We start from the raw sequence: 20,705 nt of genomic DNA on the forward strand, positions 1-20,705 counted from the left end.
CACACCGCAGACAAGATTAATCGTCAAAAACTATGAGAAGTACTAATCACTGAACAGCGAGACTTTGTAACAAGGTGTTCCTTTGTGCAAAAACGTCTTTATTTATGTACATTTGTTCAAATAGAAACATACAGTGTACACCAAAATTCCCATTCCAAAGTGCAAAGTTTTTCTATTGGGAATGCCAATCAAATAATCAGGTGTGTTTTGTTCACCAGTATTTCCGTCATTCAGTCTGTCGAAGAGAGAAAAAATAAAAATAAAAATTACTTTTAATAGCAACATTATGCGCTTTTAATCCAGTCGGTAGCACAGTCCTACAGTTACATTTTTTGATTTTTTTAATGGGGAAGTCAAGTAAAAAAAAAAAATCCATTACCACATTATTATGTTTTTATTCATATTCCAAACAACGCAATATTAATCAGAATGCCGAAGGGCAGCATTGAACATATTATTGTTAAGAAAATTTTCGACTTGACTTCCTCTTTAATTTCCAACAAAAACACTATACAATCTAATTTAACTGCAGAAAAATATCTGTATGCTAATTATGCAATGTCCTTCATAGGCTAATTTCAATCCTGCTTCATTCACTCACTATACCTGCATCTTCCAATATATCCAGTCAAGAAAATAGGTGACATTGCCGTAGACCCCTGGCTTGTTCCTCAGAGCACATCCAATCCCCCAGCTAGTGTCCCCTGCCAGCCACCACACGTCTGCCTCTTTGACCACCAAGGGTCCTCCACTGTCACCCTGCAGCAAACACACATGAGTTCTTCTATAAACGTGTCAAGTCTGCGTGGGAGCGTGTCAGCGATAAAGCAAAGCCAAACTCACCTGACACGAATCAACGCCTCCGCTTAGTTTGCCAGCACAAATCATCGATTGTGTAACTGCCCCGTTTAATATTGGGGGTTTGTTACACTCCTCTCTGCTGTGAATTGTCACCTCAGCCTGATTGAGTATGTCTGGGGATGGACCTGAGGAAAATTTAAGTATCAGCTTTAATGTGCTGGGGTAGAAGCTAGTTGAAGTTTTTAAATGACATAAATCATGATTGTTTTTATTAGGAATATTAAAAAAAACGCACACACATCAACCAAACAAATTTCCCCAAAATATTTGTCTTACCAGAAGACCGCAAAGCTCCCCAACCTGTAATCCAAGCTGGATCTCCAGGTGAGAATTCCATGCCGAAGTTTGGCAAGCACACTGGCTTTACTCTCTCTGTCGGATTAAAAATAATTTTGTCATATATTGGAATGAATTAGGCAAATAAAGCAACACTATTGTTGATGTATTTACTTGAAAATGTCAACGGTGTTCTGAGCTTCAGAAGTGCGATGTCATTGTCGCTACTTTCTGGGTCATACTTCTCATGATTGATGATTTTCTGAACTTTGTTGCCGGATGCAAAGCTCATTCGAAACAAGCTTATGTCGCCAGAGTACACGGTCCACACTGATGGGCTGGATAAGCTGCAATTAGAATTTGGATTATTACAATGTAATTACAATGTAATATACTTGCACAGACAATATTTGTTCACAAACTGAATTTTAAAGACAACCAAACTCATCAAATTGAGAGACGAAATGAGGGGTAGAACTCACCTTTGGAAGCAGTGCGCAGCGGATACAATCCAGTACGGGCTGATAATGGAGCCTCCACAAATGTGTCTTTGACCAGAAATCTGGAGACTGACCTGCCACGGCCAGACTCCATTTGGCGCTTCTGTACCCCCAACAATGCGACTGTTGGGAGTTGCAAAACTCTTTCCACAATCTGAAGACAGAAAGAAATTATTTTTTTTATCAATGTAATCAGCAATTTCAAATTGTATGTGTCCTTTGGCAACACTTAATAGCTATAGAGTAAGTCTTAGGGATATGGAAACAATAAAAGCAATATCTTACCCATACAACGAAGCCCGACAGGTTTCTCTTCACAACTTTTACTGATGAGAATAAAAAAAAAAGAAAATTCAGTAAACATCACATCATATGTATTACAAGTCTGTGTACACCGAATGTACAACATAAACAATGAACAGTGATTTAGTAGTTATAAATGTAACAAAGTTAATAAATGTGTAAAGTAATGTAATGCATTTAATGTACAATATGATCTGTCTGATTTTCTTTTACCTGCCGTCTCAAGATTAAAGTTTGCAATTTAGCGTCAGCTAGTGGGCAAGGCTGACAAATGTGTTTTTTATTGTTTGGTACATAAATGATGCTATGAATTTACCCAAGTGGCTGACTAAATGTGACATGGCAGGAAGACAAAAAAATGTGTTAATCCATAATGTTGTGCTTATTACAGTTTAATAAATCATACATAATTTGTGTTGTCCATTCCTGCAACAGCATATTTTTTGGAGGAATTGGAATACACAATAAGACTTGTATAGCACCATGTTTTACTCATTTCAGTGGTATCCACCATTTTTCAACGTGTCACTGAAAATAAGATACACCATTTTTTTTCAACTGTGCATTAGTTACTTTACAAACCTGTAAAATAGTTGGGACTGAATTTGGGATTTATGGTCACTGCCAGGCATCAGCTTCATGAATCCTCTTGAGGCTAAAGAACCAACATTTGTTTGGCTGTAAATTACGTAATCCTGCCTAGGGGCCAAACAAAACACAATCACTGAGGTTAGACAAACATACTTGAACACAAATAATGTAACAACAAATGTTAATTTTCCATTCACGTTATTTTCAGGAGATCACGTGTCATATATATTTAAGAATGTATTTTGTTTAACATGTCAAATGAGTGACATCCGTTTGCATAAATACAAACGTATTAAATATCTTCTACAACTGGAAGGACAAATTGATCTCATCGATCCTCACATTGCCTACATAATTACAGAGATTTATGAAATTTATCGAAGCCCACATAGGAGAAATGTTCACCTCTTGTAACCCATCTGCTCGCACACAGCTTTCCCAAAGTTGTCATCCCATCTGTCACCACATACAGGAATCCACGATTTGCTCTGTGAGGAGAAACTCTCCAACATAAAGTTGCTTCCATGAAGGCGAACTGTTAAATAAAAATAATATCACTGAGCCAAACGACGCCAATACACGCTGTTGTTTGCGTGTCCAAGACTGAAAGGGATTCAAAGATTTTTACAGCAGTGGGACTCATCCTCGCCACGTGAACAGTCTGGGACTCCATCACACCACTGGGAGGTGCGGAGACACTTCACACTATAAATGCATGACTTGCCCAGCGCACACTGGTAGTACACTGTAATTAAACACACAAATAAAAATATGAATACATAACTAATCTGCTGAGAGAAAAATGACCATAAAATTCCATCGATTAAACACATAAACTATATATATATATATATATATATATATATATGTGCATCCACTGAATGCAAAAAAAGCATATTGTTGATGCTCTATTTGTGTGGGCTCCTGTTATCTATGATAAGACTTGTGTTCTTTAATGATAATGTTCAGTCCCCCACATGGGTCTGTTATTTTTACATATTTTATTTTATTATAATTTATGGTGCTGGAGATGCAAGGATCCCGCCAACAATATGGCGGATAAATAGCTCAAAGAAAGAAGAATTTGCAGAGGTGTTAGTTATTTTCCAAACTAAACATTAAGGACCGTATTTTGCCAGACTGGCGCCTGTGCACTAAGTGTAAGTTTATTTTCATATCAGCGCAAGTCTAGTCTACCGTGTTTGGGTCATGTAGCGTCTCCATGGGCTAGACTAGATTTTGGACTCCCAAAAAGCAGGTCTAATTCGTGGTGCAGGTGGTCTAATGCGATTTTGGTTGATTTGATTATTTTAATGGCACTCTGAATTTGATTTAAATTAGGGGTACTTCCATCCCTCAACGATGCACAAAGGCACAAACGCCTGGTATTAGTGTATTAGTAATAGTTAACACTAATACAAACTCTCCGAACACTAACCACGATTTGGGTGGCTTATGAGAAGCTAAAACGAGACGAAAAAGTGATGTTCCTGAACTCTGGAAAAACCTGAATCTGAAGTTGTATATTTGCTTAAGCCTTTGTGGTTAGAGCTGGGGGGGAAAGTAGCGGTTTGCAGTCCCAATGGTAATAAACTGTGACTTACGGAAGTACCACAATAAGAGGGTGAGCATCACCAGAACAAGAAGAACGCATATAGATGCACACAGGATTCGTTTCCATGGACACCGCTTTTTTCCTGGAATGGCAAAACAGACTTTGAGTCAAGTCACGAGGTTTGACAAGACAAGGTACTTGTAAATGCAGTTACATAAAAATGTAAATTGTTCGCCCATTTTATTTTTCATGTACATGCACAAATAAATGGAAATCATGCATACCAAATTGTAAATTACAAATAAAAATTTTTTACGCATTTAATTTTTGAACATAATGATATAATGAAGGCTCAATTTTAAAAACATTTTTTCAGGGCAGTTAATATGTTACTCATTTGCACGGTTACACTGGTCAACAGCAAATTCTACTCAGAGATGGCTTTCTGTGCCCCTCAACATATTTCGGACGCTGATTTAAGAAATGTGGAAATTGGCAAAGTGTAGGTCGATAACGTCAACATGCATGGTCTTTTTTTTTTCGTCAGGGGCAGGGGGAGAAATGTAAGCACGGAATTACTTAAAAGGGACAAAGACGGAAGAGGGCGGAGGATGAATAAGGACGAAAGTGCAAGGACGGAATGGTGCCCAAGTCGAGGGCGGGGGGGCGGTGGACGGACTGGCAAAATGAGGTTAAGTGCCCATCTATGTTAACTTGTTTATGCTGTAATAAGTAATTTGTAAAGTTAAAAAAAGGTACTGGTGATGAGGAACATGTGCTATGAAATATAATGAAAGGAAAGCAAAACCTAAAAAGAGTTATTACTGCTTTATTAGCTACTAAATCACATGTAATAAAGTGCTTCAATGACCGCCACTGAGTAATCAAGCGACTGTGCCGAGGCAAACCTGACAGATCTGAATGTCCAACAATTTGGTAACATTGTTGACAGTCTATTTTTTATCACCATTAGATATCATAAATTGTATACAAAAAAAATAGGAGGTTAGCAAAGGCATCTGAAACAGAACAGTGACTACCTGGGATTTCGGTCGCAACTTGTGGCGTAGCAGGTGTCGTCGTTTGGTGGGTGTCGATAGGGTTGGGAGCGTAGACCACATAGTTTGGAGTGGAGTGAGGAAGAGTCGGATAGATCCCTTGCTGTGGAGCGAAAGGCGGGGGTCTACCTTCCTCATGCTGAAAGCCAATGTTATCATACGTGGGACCGTTTGCCTGAGGAAGAGACAAGAAAACATTAAAGTGAAGCTTTAGTCCAAATTTCTCATTGTATTAAAAAGTGACTTTTTAAATGACCTACCTGGTTAATATTCATGGTGAAACTGGTGACACCGCTTGTTCGTTAAGGATGTCTGGAAAGCAACGGCAATTAGTTGCATTTAGTCACGCAGGCTTTAAATGTAGATTTAATATTTTAAGGGGGGGGGGAATCCAAATTTTTACAATTTATCTTATTTGAGATTCACTCTTTAACATTAAATGTTCAAAGTTTATGCCAGCGAAGTACATTTAAGCGTATTCATCAGACGTACCTTGCAATGCCCGCTTTTTTTTGTGTGTGTGTGTCCTTCCGCGCTTGTTCTGTCTCATGTTCACCCGAGAGCAAGTAATCAACAGCCATGACCACACCTTCCTTTTCTCAATGTGTGCACAAGCCAGCCTGTTGTTAGTCTCTTCATTCATATGACTCTTCAAAAAAATGGCCTGAGCAAACAAAGTATTGAGGCGGGCTATTGATAGAATTAATTCTCCGATTAGAATCCAGAATGCCGGTGAGATTAATAGAGTCAATTCCTTCAGTTTATCAGTTAAAATCCATTCATCTCGGCATTTGATAGAGAAAAAGTTCTGGTCTTGTAAATCCTGTTAAAAGCCAGGTATGAGGTCTCCTACTTTCGCTCAAACAAAACAAAACAAAAGAAAAAGTGTACATACAAATTCATCATTGAAAAATAATTTCTTGAATTGACCTATAACAGCTAGAAGCAGAATTCAAATACATATTAGTGTGGATTTTAGTCCATCTTCGTGATGTTAGTTATCAACCCCCCCTCCCCTTTTTTTTTAAACAGGAACGTCCACACAAATGGGAACCATGAAAACACTTGTGGCCAAAGGACTGAAAGCCTGTTAATATTTAGCTGAATGTTTGACTGTTGTCTGGCATATAAAGGAAAAGAATGAGAGGTGAAACTCTTTCACTAAGAGCCGAAGGAACATGATGTTCTTGTTGCTAATATCAACTCAACACTTTCAACCAGAATTTTACTAAACAAACAACACTTACAGTTCTGGGAAGAGAAGGTTTTTTGTTTTTTTTATCATTGACAAAATAAGTGGCAACCTAAATAGTATTTACACAATAATTTCAGTTTTTATCTTGTTATATATACTGTATGAGTCATCCGTCTTCAACACCGTTAGTGTGTGTTTAGGAGTTAACATCTTGCGTTTTTTACCCACAAACTCATTTGTTCAAGATAGCTAAAGTAGAAATACTTCACATTACTGAAGAAGTTCTTGTTTGTTATTCAACTTAATACTTTTTCCGGTATATGTACTATGAGTAATTATTTTCTGATGAGTTATTAGTTTTATTCTCTACCGTTAAAAACAGATCGGCGCTCTCCACTCCTTTATCAGAACATTCTGGTGATGACCATGTACAAAGAAAAAAAAAAAAGGGGGGGGGGGGTAAAAGTTAATCTCAGTTGAGTTGACTTATTTGCATGATGTTGACTTCTAAGGCAGAAAAAAGAGCGACAACAGCATGAAAGAAGGTGAACCAAGGGTGCATTCAACAATTATCTAATAAGAAAAAAAAATTTTTTTAGTCAATTCAAGCAAAGCTATGTGAATAAAGAAAACTATTTTGCGTACAGAGACTTTTGTTATTGTTGTATGGAGCTAATAAGTAGTTCAATCGGTTTTGAGTTTGATTACATGTAAAAAAAAATGTATTACATATACTACTGTAAGTATATTTAAGTCTGTATTTTTTGGGAGTACTTTTGCCATCTGTGACGGGCACACAGAAATGGTCAAATATTCTTTACTAGTAACAAAATATAAAGGTGCTTTAACGAATAGCAACAGCTAAAATATATTGATAAAATATGACTAAAACCTGCAGTATGACGTGTTGTTTGAGCCTGTCCCAATGAAACGCCGTGTGAAACAAAATATTGCAACTCAATGGCACCATCTAGTGGCCAAAATAAAATCTATAGGGCGAACGTTGATAGGTTCGCTACACCACAACTGATTTCTTTATGTAACAGAATAAGAGATACAACAATAGAATATATTTTCTGCGGAATAGAATTAATCTGGAGAACGCAGGTTAATGATTGCAAATGAAATAAGTCAATGTGCAGAAAATATCTCAAATGTAGTTAATGGTGCAAAGTGAATACAATCCAAGTTACATTTAGTAACGCTCACCTCTGAGATATAAATGAAGAATTTAACCACAAGCGAATCTAGTCAATTTCAGCATTCTGAAAAAAAAATCTTACGTTCACTGAGAATTTGATTTGAAAATAAAAAAACAAAACACAAAGAAAAATCAATTTTGATGAAAAAAAAACATCAATACAACATTGCACTTGTAAAAACTATTCAGCCATTCAATTTGAAAGTTAAATATTAACTTATTTTCGCCACTTAATTGCTTAATAAAGGAGTGTAACATTGGAGTTGTAACATTGGAGTTATGTCATTGGAGTTGAGTCCTTGTTTGCTTTGTATACAGGCCACCTGGCATTGGAGTTTGAAAAAAAAAAAAAACGGCATTCTTCATTATTAAAAAAGGAGCTTAGCAAACTATTGGAGTCTACAAGCCTTCACCACACATTTCAAAGGCTATTAAAAAAGATGGAAACGCCCCCTTTCCATTTTTTTTTTAGAACTTCTGGATAATAATAGATGAGGCTCCACCCCCTCCATTGCAGATACCAGCCAGACCGTACTGTCCAGACTGAAGGTTGTGCACCATATGACCCACGATTCTGGCTCCAGACATCCTGACAGGCAAGAAAAGAAACATCATTAGGAACTTAAAAAAAACTTTAACAGCGTGTACTGCTTACCCAATGGGGTGTCCGAGTGACACGGCTCCCCCGTTGACATTCACTTTTGAAGGATCAATGTCCAGCATTTTGATGTTGGCCAGAACGACCACACTGAAGGCCTCGTTGATCTCCCACATGGCGATATCATTTTTGGACAGCCCAGCTGCTTCCAAGACCTCGCAGCCACACAGAGAGATGATTTTTGATTTATTAATATATCAGGCCTGGGATTACTTTTACTTGCAGGAAACTTGAAAAGTGTACGGATTAAGCGTACATACTTTTGGTACAGCATATGCAGGAGCAATTGGGAAATCAATGGGTGCAACAGCAGCATCAGCAAAAGCTGGGTAGAAGAAAAAAATAAATAAATTAAAGATTTGGTTTAAAACAGAAACAGAGTTCAAGAACCTTCAAATTCACCTGAGCTCTCATCAGTGACCAACATGAATCAAATACTTGACATGTGCTATTCAACTTTCTCTGTTCACAATGAATTGATCATTTTGTTGCTACGAATAAAAAGTCAACATGCCGCTGTTTGAGCAGTGAAACACTTGTGGTAACAAATACAGCTTTATTGAAAATAATCTTAAGTTATTTAAATTTTCCGCATTTTATCGATAAACATCTCTCATTCCCCATTAAACATAACAGGTTCCTGTTAAAACACATTTATAGACAAGATCATTTCAATCAGCAAAAGAAACATTGCTGCTACATTTCCTGACTAACTGGCCCAAATACCGAATACTCTAAACCAGGGGTTGGCAAACTTTTGATTGGCGGGCCACGATGGGTTCTAAAATTTGACAGAGGGGCCAGATCAGGAGCAGATGGATTGAGTGTTTTGGTAACCTCATCTCATCGGAGAAGAAAAATACATTTGATTTTAAATGAAGGTGAACAAAAGCATTACAACAAAATATCTGTCTTTGACTTACCAGAGTATTTAGAAAATAAAACATAAACAAGCTTTCTCCATTTAATTTTTTTTCAAGTTTGGCGGGCCGGATTAAAACGTTTAACGGGCCGCATGTGGCCCCCGGGCCGTAGTTTGCCCACGCCTGCTCTAAACCCAATTGTTGGCATGCGCTGGTTCAATTCCAGCACCGAAACCAAACACGTCATTGGGCAGGAATCAGTACTGCAGTAAAGGACAAATTATTAACTCAACTTGGGAAAGGAATCTGTGAAAGTGCAAAGACGCTTGGAGTGTTGGAGCATTTGATGATTGGAAGAAATTAAGAGCTTCACAAGAGTATTTATTTTTCCAAATTACATTTCATCCTAAATTCCACTTACATACAATCCGGGCCAGGGGAGTGACATTATGTCTTTTTGCAGCGTCTGCTGTCATTAATACAAGGGCAGCAGCTCCATCGTTCAGAGTGCTGGCATTGGCGGCAGTCACTGTGCCTAAAAATAGCAAACAAAGCATACTAAATAAGGCATTTGGCAAACAAAGGATGCAGGGAAGACAGACTGATCATTACCCTTCTCTTTCTGGAACACTGCCTTGAGTTTGGGAACCTTGCTGAAGTCCACCCGCCTCCACTCCTCATCCTCAGACACGACCACATCAGGTTTGCCTGAAAATCAGAAGACCGTTACATACTGTAAGAAAATGACATTGAGCAATATGAAGGGGGGATTTTTTTTTTTTTTTCGCATCCCCTCGCCCTACCAACCTCTCTGTGGGATGCTAACAGGAACGATCTCCTTGGCCAATATTCCTGATTCGTATGCAGCTTTGCTGCGTGTGTATGAGCTGATTGCATAGCTGTCTTGCTCCTCTCTGGTGATGCTGCTCTTCTCAGCGGTATTCTCCGCACAGTTGCCCTGTTGGGCGAAGATATCAAATATTATCACTTAAAAAAATAAGTGAAATTTCCATATGAGGCTAAAAATAATGCATTTTGCTATTTTTTTTTTTTTTTTTAAAGTGCCATTGTTTTACCTTGTGCTGGTATTTAATTAAGAGTTACGTAAATGGAGAGTTACCATGTGGAATTTATTGTATACATCGGTGAGCCCGTCCTTCACAATGAGGTCTTCCATTCGAACCCCACCGTAGGATGGCGTTTCTCGAGCCATCACGTAAGGCACGTTGGACATGCTCTCCATACCTCCTGCCACCATCACATCCTTAAAAATAATTAAGAACAGACATCGTGAATCTCTAACAAAGAAAATAAAATGTAGACACGAGTCTAATTATGTACATTGAGTGATGGATACAAAGCTTGCTTTTCAAATGGGGTGCAGTAATTCAGGTCAAGGAAAAAAAAATTAATAAATAAATCAAAGGATTTTGCTACCTGGTGACCACACATTAGACTCTGGGCTGCCATCATGATTGACTTCATCCCAGAGGCGCAAACTTTGTTGATGGTTGTTGCTGGAGTGCCAAGTGTCAAACCTAAAGCATTGAAACAGTTGGTCAGATAACAATTCACAGCGATCTTGGCTGCTGTGCCATTGCATGCATTTGAAAAGCTAGTCCAAGTGGAATGTTGAGAATCAGTAGAAAAGTTTTTTCCTTTGTGATGCAACTAAACCTTGTTCATTTCAAACGTGCAGCTGTCGTTTATTTTTATAACTACTACAACATTTAATTTTAAATCATGATGATAGCATGGAGCACTGCCACTTACGGCGGACAGCACATCCCCACTAGCGGCTTTTTTTTTTTTTTTTTTAGCTCAGACCAGCTGAATGATAATGAAAATGCATCAACAAAGATAAACTGCACTTTTGTCACGAAACCATACCTCAAAGAGATGCATGGAGAAGATGCTGCTTTCAAACATTTGGGTAATATGTAAAGCCATTACTTAACTGTAAAATGGCGGGCTTTGTTTTATTGTCCGGTATACTGCGACCACTGACATTTTATAGATACAAAATGGTATGTGGGATTATACACAACTGAGCTATTTCACATAAACTCAATTTGCTGCAGTGGTGGCATCTTCCCGAACATCAAGCATGAGGATGGAACTGTCACGTTTACAAAACATCACCACAATAGGGAGCAATGGATGAGGCCGTGCAGTGTAATCTTATTTCTTTCATTCAATGAGTTCTTAATGCAAACACAGTACTTTCGTGGTACAGAGATATTCAAATATTGTAATGTCACACCTGCTCCAAGCAAGGCTTGTCTGGTGGGAGCCTGTCCTTCTCCGGCCTGGAGCACATTGCCCATGTAGACTTCATTCACATCTTCAGGCTTTATTCCTAAATTGGCATTTAGCGACATCAAAATCAATGTTTATGCATAAGCAATGTACGGGTAATCAGATAAACTGCTTCTAACAATAATTACACGTTTTATTTGATGCCAGATTTATTATTGGATCTGGATACAAACACATGAAGAAATTGGAGAAATGGAAAATGATTTCCCCAAAGTGGTTGGAATTAACTGTACCTGCTTTGTCTATTGCTCCCTTTATGGCAACTGAGCCCAGTTTTGTAGCTGGAACCGCTGCCAGTGTGCCTTTGAAGGAGCCCATCGGAGTGCGAACTGAACTGACAATAACCACTTCCTGAAACCATCACAATAGATTCAGCGTCAAGTTGACACTCCAAACAGGGAGGACGGAAATAAATATGCAAATTCCAAACTTACATTGAGAGACGGCCGAGACGTGTAGGTTCTTGACAGGTATTTGTGAATCTGTAAAAGAAGAATAGTGATGCGTAATACTCCAAACATGAATCAAAGTTAAATTCATAAAAACGGGTAAGCAACGAAATAAAGGGCAGCTAATGTGACATATCGTTTGAAGTCAAGTGGGAACAAGTTGTCTTAGCTTTATGCTAATAGGTGTCAAATGGGTATCTCGTTATAACAAACAACGATCGGCAGATAACAAAAAAAAAACAATTCACTTTAAGATCATTAAACCGTCATGTAGAAGGCTACTTGTGACAATGTACGTTCACAGTCAAGCTAGTTCAACAGTTAGCCAGTTAGCTTAGCCGCTATCGTTTACAACTGCAGGAGCCAGTGACACGAGCTAAAGCAACAGATGACTGCAACCACCATTGGCGTAATGGATTCTCAAGCACACCCATACTCACCAGGCGCTTGCATGTTGCAACGCGGATGGTTAAAAGTCCACTGGATGACATTTTTGAGCCCAGCGAGACACGTTTGGGACCACTTCGCCTTCAGCTGGGCCCGACAGCGATGCAGCCAATCACAGTGAGGGGCGTGTTCCGATGACGTAACCTCTAGCGTTGTAAAATGCAGTTTAAATACCTCGATATGGAGGATTGAAAGTGCCAAAATTAAACAAATAAATACGCCATAAAATATTTAATTAAAATTTTCATTAATTAATCAAATGTTTTATTTACGAATTAAAGATGGAATTGAACAAATAAATGTATCCTTAATTAATTAAATTAGCAATGATTATGTAAAAAAAAGCTATATAATTATTTCAGTATTTAATTAATTATTCATGTATTTAATTAATTATTTCATGGTCCCACGTTGCTGTGTTTCATGAATTAATTTTATCTCTCAAACTGCAAAATGAAGGATAAATACAAAGCTGCATTTTGTGAGAGGAGCGGGATCATAGATGATCCGTTACACCACTAGAAAACACCCTCCCAAAAAGTTTTCCCATAACTAAATTGCGCTGAAGTAACTACAGTGGTATGGTAACTGCAAGATATAAACTTAATTGGCTCTGTGAAATTTGTCAACTGAAATGTTCATAATTCAAGGTAATGATTACCATTTGAATGAATGAAAATGTAGTTAATCCATTCCGGCCTGTAGTGTACCACTCACAGGCAAGGACAAAAGTGTTTCAAATTTGTACAAAGATATCCATTTATTAAAGTAAAAAAGGCAAACAACGGCTCATACATCAACTGATGTATAAAGACTTGAGACCAACAGAAAAAAGATGAACACAACTCAAACAGGAGACTCAAACAAAACTAAATCATAATTAGCTTTGCTTTTCCTCATTCGGCAATTTTGAAGTAAAGAGTCAATGACAGTGAATATATATATTTACAGAAATATGTTTTGTTGGTGTGAGACAACAATTACATGGTGGCATTTACTTCTAAAGCTTTAATAAAGATGACATTGCCATTGTGTGGCATTATTTTAGCCCATGCTTATAACTACAACGAGATTATACTTTCCTAAGAAGCTAAATCACCTATAAAAAAATGGTATGGACCATAGATACAGTGAATGCTGTAATTCAATGCTCATTGGCGGGAGACTTGGGTGACTGTTCAGTCACAGTCCATCCAGTCACTGCTCATCAGGGTACGAACCGCTCTTCTTCTCATATAATTGTATTGCGTCTGCCTGGATCCATACGAAAAGAACAGGTACCCTGCAAAATGGGGTGGCTCATTTGCATACACGCCAGACAACATCATGTTGCAGAGAGAATCATCTATGAATGTGACCTACCTCTGTATTCAAAAGCTGCATCAACCCTGTAGCCAATCCCGGGGAGTTCTGTGCGAATAAATTTGGGGTTCCTACGATCCATTCTGCCTCTCCGTTCGTTGTAGCTATCGACGGATAGTAACAGTCATTAAGATTTGACTTAGCAAACACTTCTTTGTGCTATAAAGTTGACCTCTTTAATGTTCACTTCTTCGTGACTGCCGTGACGTCTACAGTACGTTCAAAGATATCCAGATTACTCACCTCCAGTATTTGTTATTTACGAAGAAGAGAGTTCTTCCCACCAATGGAACGTGGACGGCGGCATCTACTTTGGTGACAGATGAAGGCAAACCGAAGTCGCTGAGAGGTTTGGGGAATCCAGGTAAGACCGTGTTTCTTTTGACTTGCCAGTAGTGGTCGCCTTTGGCATGAAAATATTGAGTTAATGTGTTTTAATTGCAGACTGTTTCCGACTTGATATTTATTTTAGGCTATAATAATTGCATAATGCGGTCATATACAGAATCTGTAGTTTCATTTGATCCAACCAACTCATTTGTACCTTCAATGAAAACAACTGTGCCTCGGGACCGATACTCATAAGCAGCGTCAATGCTGTTGATTCCAGGCCAGACAGAATTAATTGTTCTCGTGGTGACGCCATCCCAGTTGCTGCTCCTCTTCCAAAAATGGCTTGAAAACAGAACATTTGACATTGTTTCTGATCAAAGGAAACATTTTTTAACTTCAATCTAAATATACCTGTCTTACCTGCCTTTGAAGAAATAAAGATGACCCTGTATGGCGGTTGCAGCATCAAACATGAGATTGCGGCTACATCTATCTGGTTCTTGCTCAGGTCCAGGTTCTGGTTTTTGAGTAGGTCCAGGCTCCGGTTCAGGTTGTGGTTTTGGTGGAGGGTTAAGTGTTGGTTCAGTGGATGATCTGACTCCTAGAGAAATAATAAACTTTGATTCATATTGTACCTTACGAGGTTGTGACAATAGAGCCAGTTTTATTATCCAGATATATTCAAATAATATTTTATCGCTGCTATGAGGTCAAACTCACCGTACAGTGCCTGCACTCCCTGTCGGTCATCGTCCGGTAGCACATAGGCCTCGGTGTTAACGTACTGGTAGGTGGGGTACATCAGGGCTGTTCGAACCTTCGAGTGAGATAATCCGAGTGCATGTCCAAACTCATGGGCCGCCACCAAGAACAAGTTGGTTCCTGTAAACAAAATAAGTTATATGGAAACATCGAGTACATGCTTCGCTTTGGCAATTACACCAAATTGATTGGCGCACCTGATGAAGTAAGACTCCAGGTTTCATCTTCATCAAAATGGGTGTCACCTCCTCGGCCTCCTCCAGGGGAAAACGCATGAGCCAACACTCCGCCCTCCCCATCAAAGGGTGCAAAATCTCCATGATCTGGTTTTGTAAGAGGCTCCAAGTTGATATCTTAGACGATGCAATTAAATGTTTGTCACAGAACAAGGGGGCACCAACCACGAGCCTTGAACTTGATCATGATGTCTGCAGTGCCGGTTTGAATCTGCTTGAAATCCAAAGGAACGATGTCACTGTAGATCTGCAGGGCCTTGGCAAGTGTGGCATCCACAAATCTTTGACTCAAGTCCGGTGTATATTCAGTTATCCTAGGAACATTTAACAAACACTCAAGCAGATTACATTTTTAACCGTGGGCAATCAAGGCCTTATCTTCTTGTCTAACAAAATCAAGAAATCATGATCATATTCTTCACGAGATGTCATATTGTATCCTAGTGTAGTATTTTTAGGTGAGAGTTTTATCCAATCAGAATTCAGCTAGCTCGTGTTGCCAGGCAGATTTCATTATACCAGTAGCATGATTCAAGTCGGGCTAAGTAGGACTTCACTGAAGGCCTACGTGTGAAGTGCACGGCCCGGCACTGATTTTTAATTACTGTGATACGTTCCAATAAAAAATTGCCTCACCTGTATGTGATCACATTCTTCTCCCACTTCGGTTGCCCATCAAAGTGGGCATACTTGAACGTATTCAAGTCCGTAAAACCGCAGCGAGGTTGTGACATCACATCCATGGTGTTGGTGTCCAACTGTCCAGTCACCTCCAGGCCAAAGTACTCTTGCATTATTTTGAGAGTGTCTGTGAAGGAATCAAGACTGCTACGCCATGTCTCGCTACCAGTGGTGACGCCCACTTCAGAGAAATATTGAGAAAGGTAATCCTAGACAAAAGAAACACACAGTGGTTCCCCACCAAATTAAAAATTGTAAATTAGATTTTGTTTGCTCGAATGTAGCATCCTATATGTTTTCAATCTTTATAGGGAACAACGGCACCACTTTGTCCTATCACATTGAACTAATCAACAGTTGCAGCAGTGTTTACCTGAGCTTTAGAGAGATCTTCTTCGCTGGTTAGCATGGTCGGCACAGCTCCACTGAGAGCTACCGTCATCATCATCATTAACGCAACCTTGACAAGTGATGGAGCTCCCATGATTATTTTCCTCCTGCACGTAAAGACTAATTGCATGGAAAAATTCTTCTCGTGCTCTGCACACTCGTAAAGCCCTTGCTTAATTCCTGAGATAGGGTTTGGGATATGAGGTTAAGAGCAGGGGAAAAATGCAAGACTGGGCAATGAAACATTCCAGTGAGTGTCTGAACAGGCCCCAAGAGTATGTAGCTTGGAATCAGATCGTTTGGATCGAGACATTCTCAAGATGTGGTTAATTGCTTGATGAGCTTGTGCTTAGAATCGAGGGAATTGTATTTTGACACAGGCTACTTCCATGTTTGTTACGAACTGCCTTAAGTATGTTTTCTAGAAGTTGCTTCATCTAATACGCATATATCCATTCCATTTAAGGTATTGAAATACTTGAGCCTTGCTAAGCAACCCACGGGTTAATTCTATTTGCTGTTTTTCTTTGCTTTATGGCAAGAGTCTTCAATCCTGTTCCTCAAGGGCCGGTGTCCTGCCTGTTTTCCATCTCTCCCCGTTGCAACACACCTGATTCAAATGATCAGGATCGTTATCTAGCTTCTGCAGATCTTGCTGATTATCTGTTTATTTGAATCTGATGTGTTCAGCGGGGAGAGATGGAAAACAGGCAGGACACCGGCTCTCGGGGAACAGCGTTGAGTACGACTGCTTTATGGCCTAGAAGTATTGTTCATGAAACTTTTGTGAGTCTAAACCTTGGTCGGTAAAATTTCGACTTACATACAAACAAATCAGTTTACGTTGGAACATACGACACTGTTGTAAATAAGGACCTCCTGAATATCCTTTGGAGCAGGCGTCTTCAACCCTGTTCTTCAAAGTCCGCTATCCTGTCTGGTTTCCATCTATCCTTGCTGCAACACACCTGATTCAAATGATCAGAATCATTATCCAGCTTCTTCAGACTTGAATGATTAGCTGATAATTGGAATCAGATGTGTTGCCGTAGGAAGAAATAGAAAACAGGTAGGACAGCGTACCTCAAGGAACAGGATTAGAGACCCGTGCGTTAGAGTCTCAGTCGCTCAAAAATGAAGACAGGAATACGAATAATAAAAACATTTATTCATACAGTATATTAATGTAATACAATTGTAAATAGGTTTAATGAAACCACATATTTCATTCATTCTACACGCAAATGATGTCAGAAAAGTTCCAGGACTGGTGTCACAAAAGAGATTTCAAACCCAAACGATGAGTTTTCTCCTTCAATGTGGGCCAGACGATCAAACAGCATGTCTTTACTCAATATGGGAGAAGATGTGAGAGTTGTGGCATGACATCTAGTGGATGACATAAAGTCGGCTGAGAGGATAGAGTTGCGGAGGAGACGAAGAAAGGAGTGTGTGAAAGCGGGGCTGAGAAGGCTCGGAAAGTGCGTTCGATTCCAGGGGGACTACTTTGAAGGGGGAAACTTTAGATGTATCATCAAGCCTGAAACCTTTCTGACACATTCGGAGCATACAAACAACTTGGGGTCAAACTGGTTTAGAAGTTAGTGCAGCGTAAGAAGTATCTGTTCCTCAGTACACGGAACAATCTTCCGGTGGCCAAGTTGTACTCATGCATGTAAGGTCCATTGTAGATGTAGGTGAAACCTGGAAAACAGATTATACATTATTTCATACAATATTCATTTCATTTTTAAGTAAAAGCATCCATCAATCCAGATTTTTTTATTTTGTTGATTATTTTACTCACCTCTGTATTGGAAAGCTGCCGTCACTTTACTTAGACCAGAAAAGGTCTGATCAATACGTTTGGGGAATCCAGAGTCCACACTCTTTCTGGCCTCATCAAAACTTAAGATAAATAATAAAGGGAAAGGGTAAATACAAGCTAAAAGTGTGTTGTTTGGTTAAAAATAAAAATGTGTTAATTACCTGTAGTAATAACTGCCAACAAAAAACAGAGTCTTTCTTGATTCCACATCATAGAAAGCTGCATCAATTTTCCTCACACTTCTGGGCAGGCCAAATGTCGTGAGTTGTTGGGGATAACCTCGAACCAGATTGTAGCCGGAGAAAGCCCACACTTGCTGATCTACAGGCAGAAAAAGAAAATAATGGGCTTGGATATTGCCACAAGGGCTGGTGCTTCAACAGTTATCATCAAAAATAAAATATACCTTTGAAGATATAGACTCTGTCTGCATGTTGGTTCTCGTAAGCACCGTCGATGTTAACCGGAGCCCTGGGCCAAAAGTTTGCGATGCGACTCTGCTGAGGTGACCTGCCATGAGGGAAGCTTCGCCAGAAGAAGCTGAAAGCACACAACCCCGCCCGTTTCTCAGGAATATTCAATTTACCGCTTTATCATCATCAAGTCATCCAATGATACCTGTCTTTAAAGAAGAGCATTTCTCCTCGTAGGGTGGCTACGGCGTCAAGCACCATGGTTGAGTCGCAAGCATCGGGAGTCGTCGGGGGTGGAGGTCCTGGCTGAGGAGAATCTGTGTTCTGGCCTGGAGGTACACTTGCTTTGTCATCACATTTCATTTGGCGGCAGATTGCATTTAAGCAGCCTGTTGATACACACCATATAAGGACTGGATGCCTTTGACGTCATCCTGGGGCAGGACGAAAGTGTCTGGATTTCTATACGAGTACATCGGGTACATGAGGGCGCCTGGGTCATCAGAATGAGTTAAGCCCAAAGAGTGACCAAACTCATGGGCAGCGACCATGAAAAGGACATACCCTGCAGCAAAAACGTCAACATTTAGACAATTCCAAAGTGCTTTAATGCTGCAGGTATTGTATGATCATACAACCGAATAACTCACCAGAATTTGATCGGAACGTGAAGGTCTCGTCCTCGTCAAAGTGAGCATCTCCTCCGATGCCAGAAGACGGGGCGAAGGCGTGGGCAAGAGTTCCGTCAGGGCCATCGAAGGGGTAATAATCACCGTGTGCTGAGAAGAAGAGCATAGTCACATGAGATTTGGCAAACTCAAACCAATATATTGATTTATCTTTGTAAAATATCTGATCGATATAAATATCAATATGCTTCATGCGCTGACATGCCAGTGGGGTTGTTGTTTTTTGGTGAGTGATGTTATGTAATAACTGTATAATTGGCCGTCACTCAAAAATGCACTACAGATAACGCAATGGCTTGTATGAGTGTGTTGAGCTACTTATATGCTACTCTCACTAAATCAGTGCTTCTCAATTATTTTCAGATGTAAAACAATTCACACCACAACCTCACCACCCACTCTCCGCCGCAACTATAAATAATAACATTTTCGTTGTAAAACAAACAAACCGTAGGGTTAATGGGCAAGGAGAGCGCCACTGCTAACTAGTGGAGTGGATGTGTAATTACACTTTATTGTAAAAAAAAAACAAAAAAACAGCATGTTCCCCAGGGTCACACACGCCCCACCAACGGGGCCCGCCCCACTATTTGAGAAGCACTACACTAAATTGACGTCATAAATGACCAAAAAAATAAATAAATACATCGCGCAGAAGGTTCAGAATCAGATTATATTTTTTGTTTTGTTATCAATTTTGATCACATAAAAATAGGACAAATTGACAAAAGTCGCACAAACCAGCCATTTAAAAATATATGAGAAACACAAATTTTCATACTTACATTGGCGACCAAATGAAATCATGATGTCTGCTGTCCCGCTGTACATTCTCGTGAATTTAAGAGGAGTGACTTTGGCCCAAACGTTCAGGGCTTTTTCAATGGAATCATCGACCTCTGCCCGTGACATGTCTGGTGTGTAGTTCTCTATCCTGCAGATTGAGAAAAATACCGAAAATTAACCTCATTCATAGATAAACAAACAATAAAGTTTTAAAAATCACTTACCTGTATGTCAGACTTTTTTTCTGCCACTTGAGGTTGTTTCCAAAAGTAGAGAAACGAGACAAGTTATTATCTGGAACGCCACAGCGCGGCTTTTTCATCATCTCCAAAGTGTCAGCATCAAGCATTCCTGTGATTTGTAAACCGAAGAATCTCTGCATTTCACTGAGCCTCTTGCTGAGCTGACTGATCCCACGTCTGGAAGGTCCGCTTTCTTCTGTTAAGTTGAAGAACGACTTCAGGTAACCCTGTAACAACAAAAAAACGACAAAATTGAGGTAAAAGTAAAGAGGGCGACTAATCAAGACGAGCACGACCAAAAACTACAATTAAGGTGCAGAAAAGTTGATAAAGATAAAATCACCTCTGCCAAACTTTCATCTTGACTTGTAATTTCCGCTAACGGAAGACAGTAAACAGCAACCGCCATGTTCAGTATAACGCAAAAGCTGAAGGAGCTCATCTTTCCTCTGATTGCGTTGTGTTGCCCCCTGTACTGGAGCTGCCGTTATATAGGATTGGAGCGGGAGTTGGGGTGGGTGGGCGTGTTGAGCAACAGTGTTCATGAGTCAGTGGCGAAGAAACAACAACACAAGCTTTTGATTAGTCATCAAATGAAAATAATATGAAGTGACGTCAGCAAACGGAAAATTATAGATACCTGCATAATAGAGTTTGGTAATAAAATCCTCTCTTATCACCATATATTGAAAAGTAAAATATGCCTT

At 39.5% G+C, this 20,705-nt stretch overlaps 4 protein-coding genes across 5 annotated transcripts; all 4 read right to left on the minus strand.

The window, feature by feature from the left end:
- Positions 1-77: 77 nt before the first annotated feature.
- On the minus strand, positions 78-7,187 carry tmprss2 (transmembrane serine protease 2). Of its 2 annotated transcripts, none has more exons than XM_088279855.1 (14): positions 6,710-7,187; positions 5,405-5,456; positions 5,127-5,319; positions 4,136-4,228; positions 3,160-3,276; positions 2,937-3,066; positions 2,523-2,639; positions 1,923-1,963; positions 1,620-1,791; positions 1,312-1,484; positions 1,138-1,233; positions 844-986; positions 607-759; positions 78-235 (listed from the first exon to the last, which is right to left on the minus strand). In XM_088279855.1, exons 2-14 carry the CDS (start codon positions 5,417-5,419, stop codon positions 227-229), a joined length of 1,452 nt encoding a protein of 483 aa, XP_088135981.1. In that variant the 5' UTR covers positions 5,420-5,456; positions 6,710-7,187; the 3' UTR covers positions 78-226. The 2 variants fall into 2 exon arrangements, with proteins under 2 accessions (XP_088135981.1, XP_088135980.1); XM_088279854.1 differs by having other exon boundaries at positions 5,637-7,187.
- Positions 7,188-7,346: 159 nt separating this feature from the next.
- On the minus strand, positions 7,347-12,415 carry acat1 (acetyl-CoA acetyltransferase 1). Its single transcript, XM_088279856.1, has 12 exons — positions 12,270-12,415; positions 11,815-11,862; positions 11,614-11,731; positions 11,325-11,420; positions 10,499-10,599; positions 10,182-10,325; positions 9,869-10,019; positions 9,674-9,769; positions 9,483-9,596; positions 8,459-8,523; positions 8,196-8,353; positions 7,347-8,129 (listed from the first exon to the last, which is right to left on the minus strand). Exons 1-12 carry the CDS (start codon positions 12,318-12,320, stop codon positions 8,009-8,011), a joined length of 1,263 nt encoding a protein of 420 aa, XP_088135982.1. The 5' UTR covers positions 12,321-12,415; the 3' UTR covers positions 7,347-8,008.
- Positions 12,416-13,017: 602 nt separating this feature from the next.
- On the minus strand, positions 13,018-16,267 carry LOC148320059 (macrophage metalloelastase-like). Its single transcript, XM_088279185.1, has 10 exons — positions 16,024-16,267; positions 15,606-15,859; positions 15,135-15,283; positions 14,931-15,056; positions 14,692-14,853; positions 14,392-14,572; positions 14,183-14,313; positions 13,882-14,041; positions 13,639-13,742; positions 13,018-13,558 (listed from the first exon to the last, which is right to left on the minus strand). Exons 1-10 carry the CDS (start codon positions 16,168-16,170, stop codon positions 13,455-13,457), a joined length of 1,518 nt encoding a protein of 505 aa, XP_088135311.1. The 5' UTR covers positions 16,171-16,267; the 3' UTR covers positions 13,018-13,454.
- Positions 16,268-17,187: 920 nt separating this feature from the next.
- Positions 17,188-20,479, minus strand: LOC148320060 (collagenase 3-like). Its single transcript, XM_088279186.1, has 10 exons — positions 20,342-20,479; positions 19,981-20,225; positions 19,756-19,904; positions 18,932-19,060; positions 18,685-18,846; positions 18,487-18,610; positions 18,275-18,408; positions 18,030-18,189; positions 17,848-17,948; positions 17,188-17,744 (listed from the first exon to the last, which is right to left on the minus strand). Exons 1-10 carry the CDS (start codon positions 20,438-20,440, stop codon positions 17,635-17,637), a joined length of 1,413 nt encoding a protein of 470 aa, XP_088135312.1. The 5' UTR covers positions 20,441-20,479; the 3' UTR covers positions 17,188-17,634.
- Positions 20,480-20,705: the final 226 nt, after the last annotated feature.

The sequence above is a fragment of the Idiotropiscis lumnitzeri genome, chromosome 17 (assembly GCF_059441095.1).
Source record: "Idiotropiscis lumnitzeri isolate Australia: NSW breed Sydney's pygmy pipehorse chromosome 17, RoL_Ilum_1.0, whole genome shotgun sequence".
NCBI classification, from domain to species: domain Eukaryota; kingdom Metazoa; phylum Chordata; class Actinopteri; order Syngnathiformes; family Syngnathidae; genus Idiotropiscis; species Idiotropiscis lumnitzeri.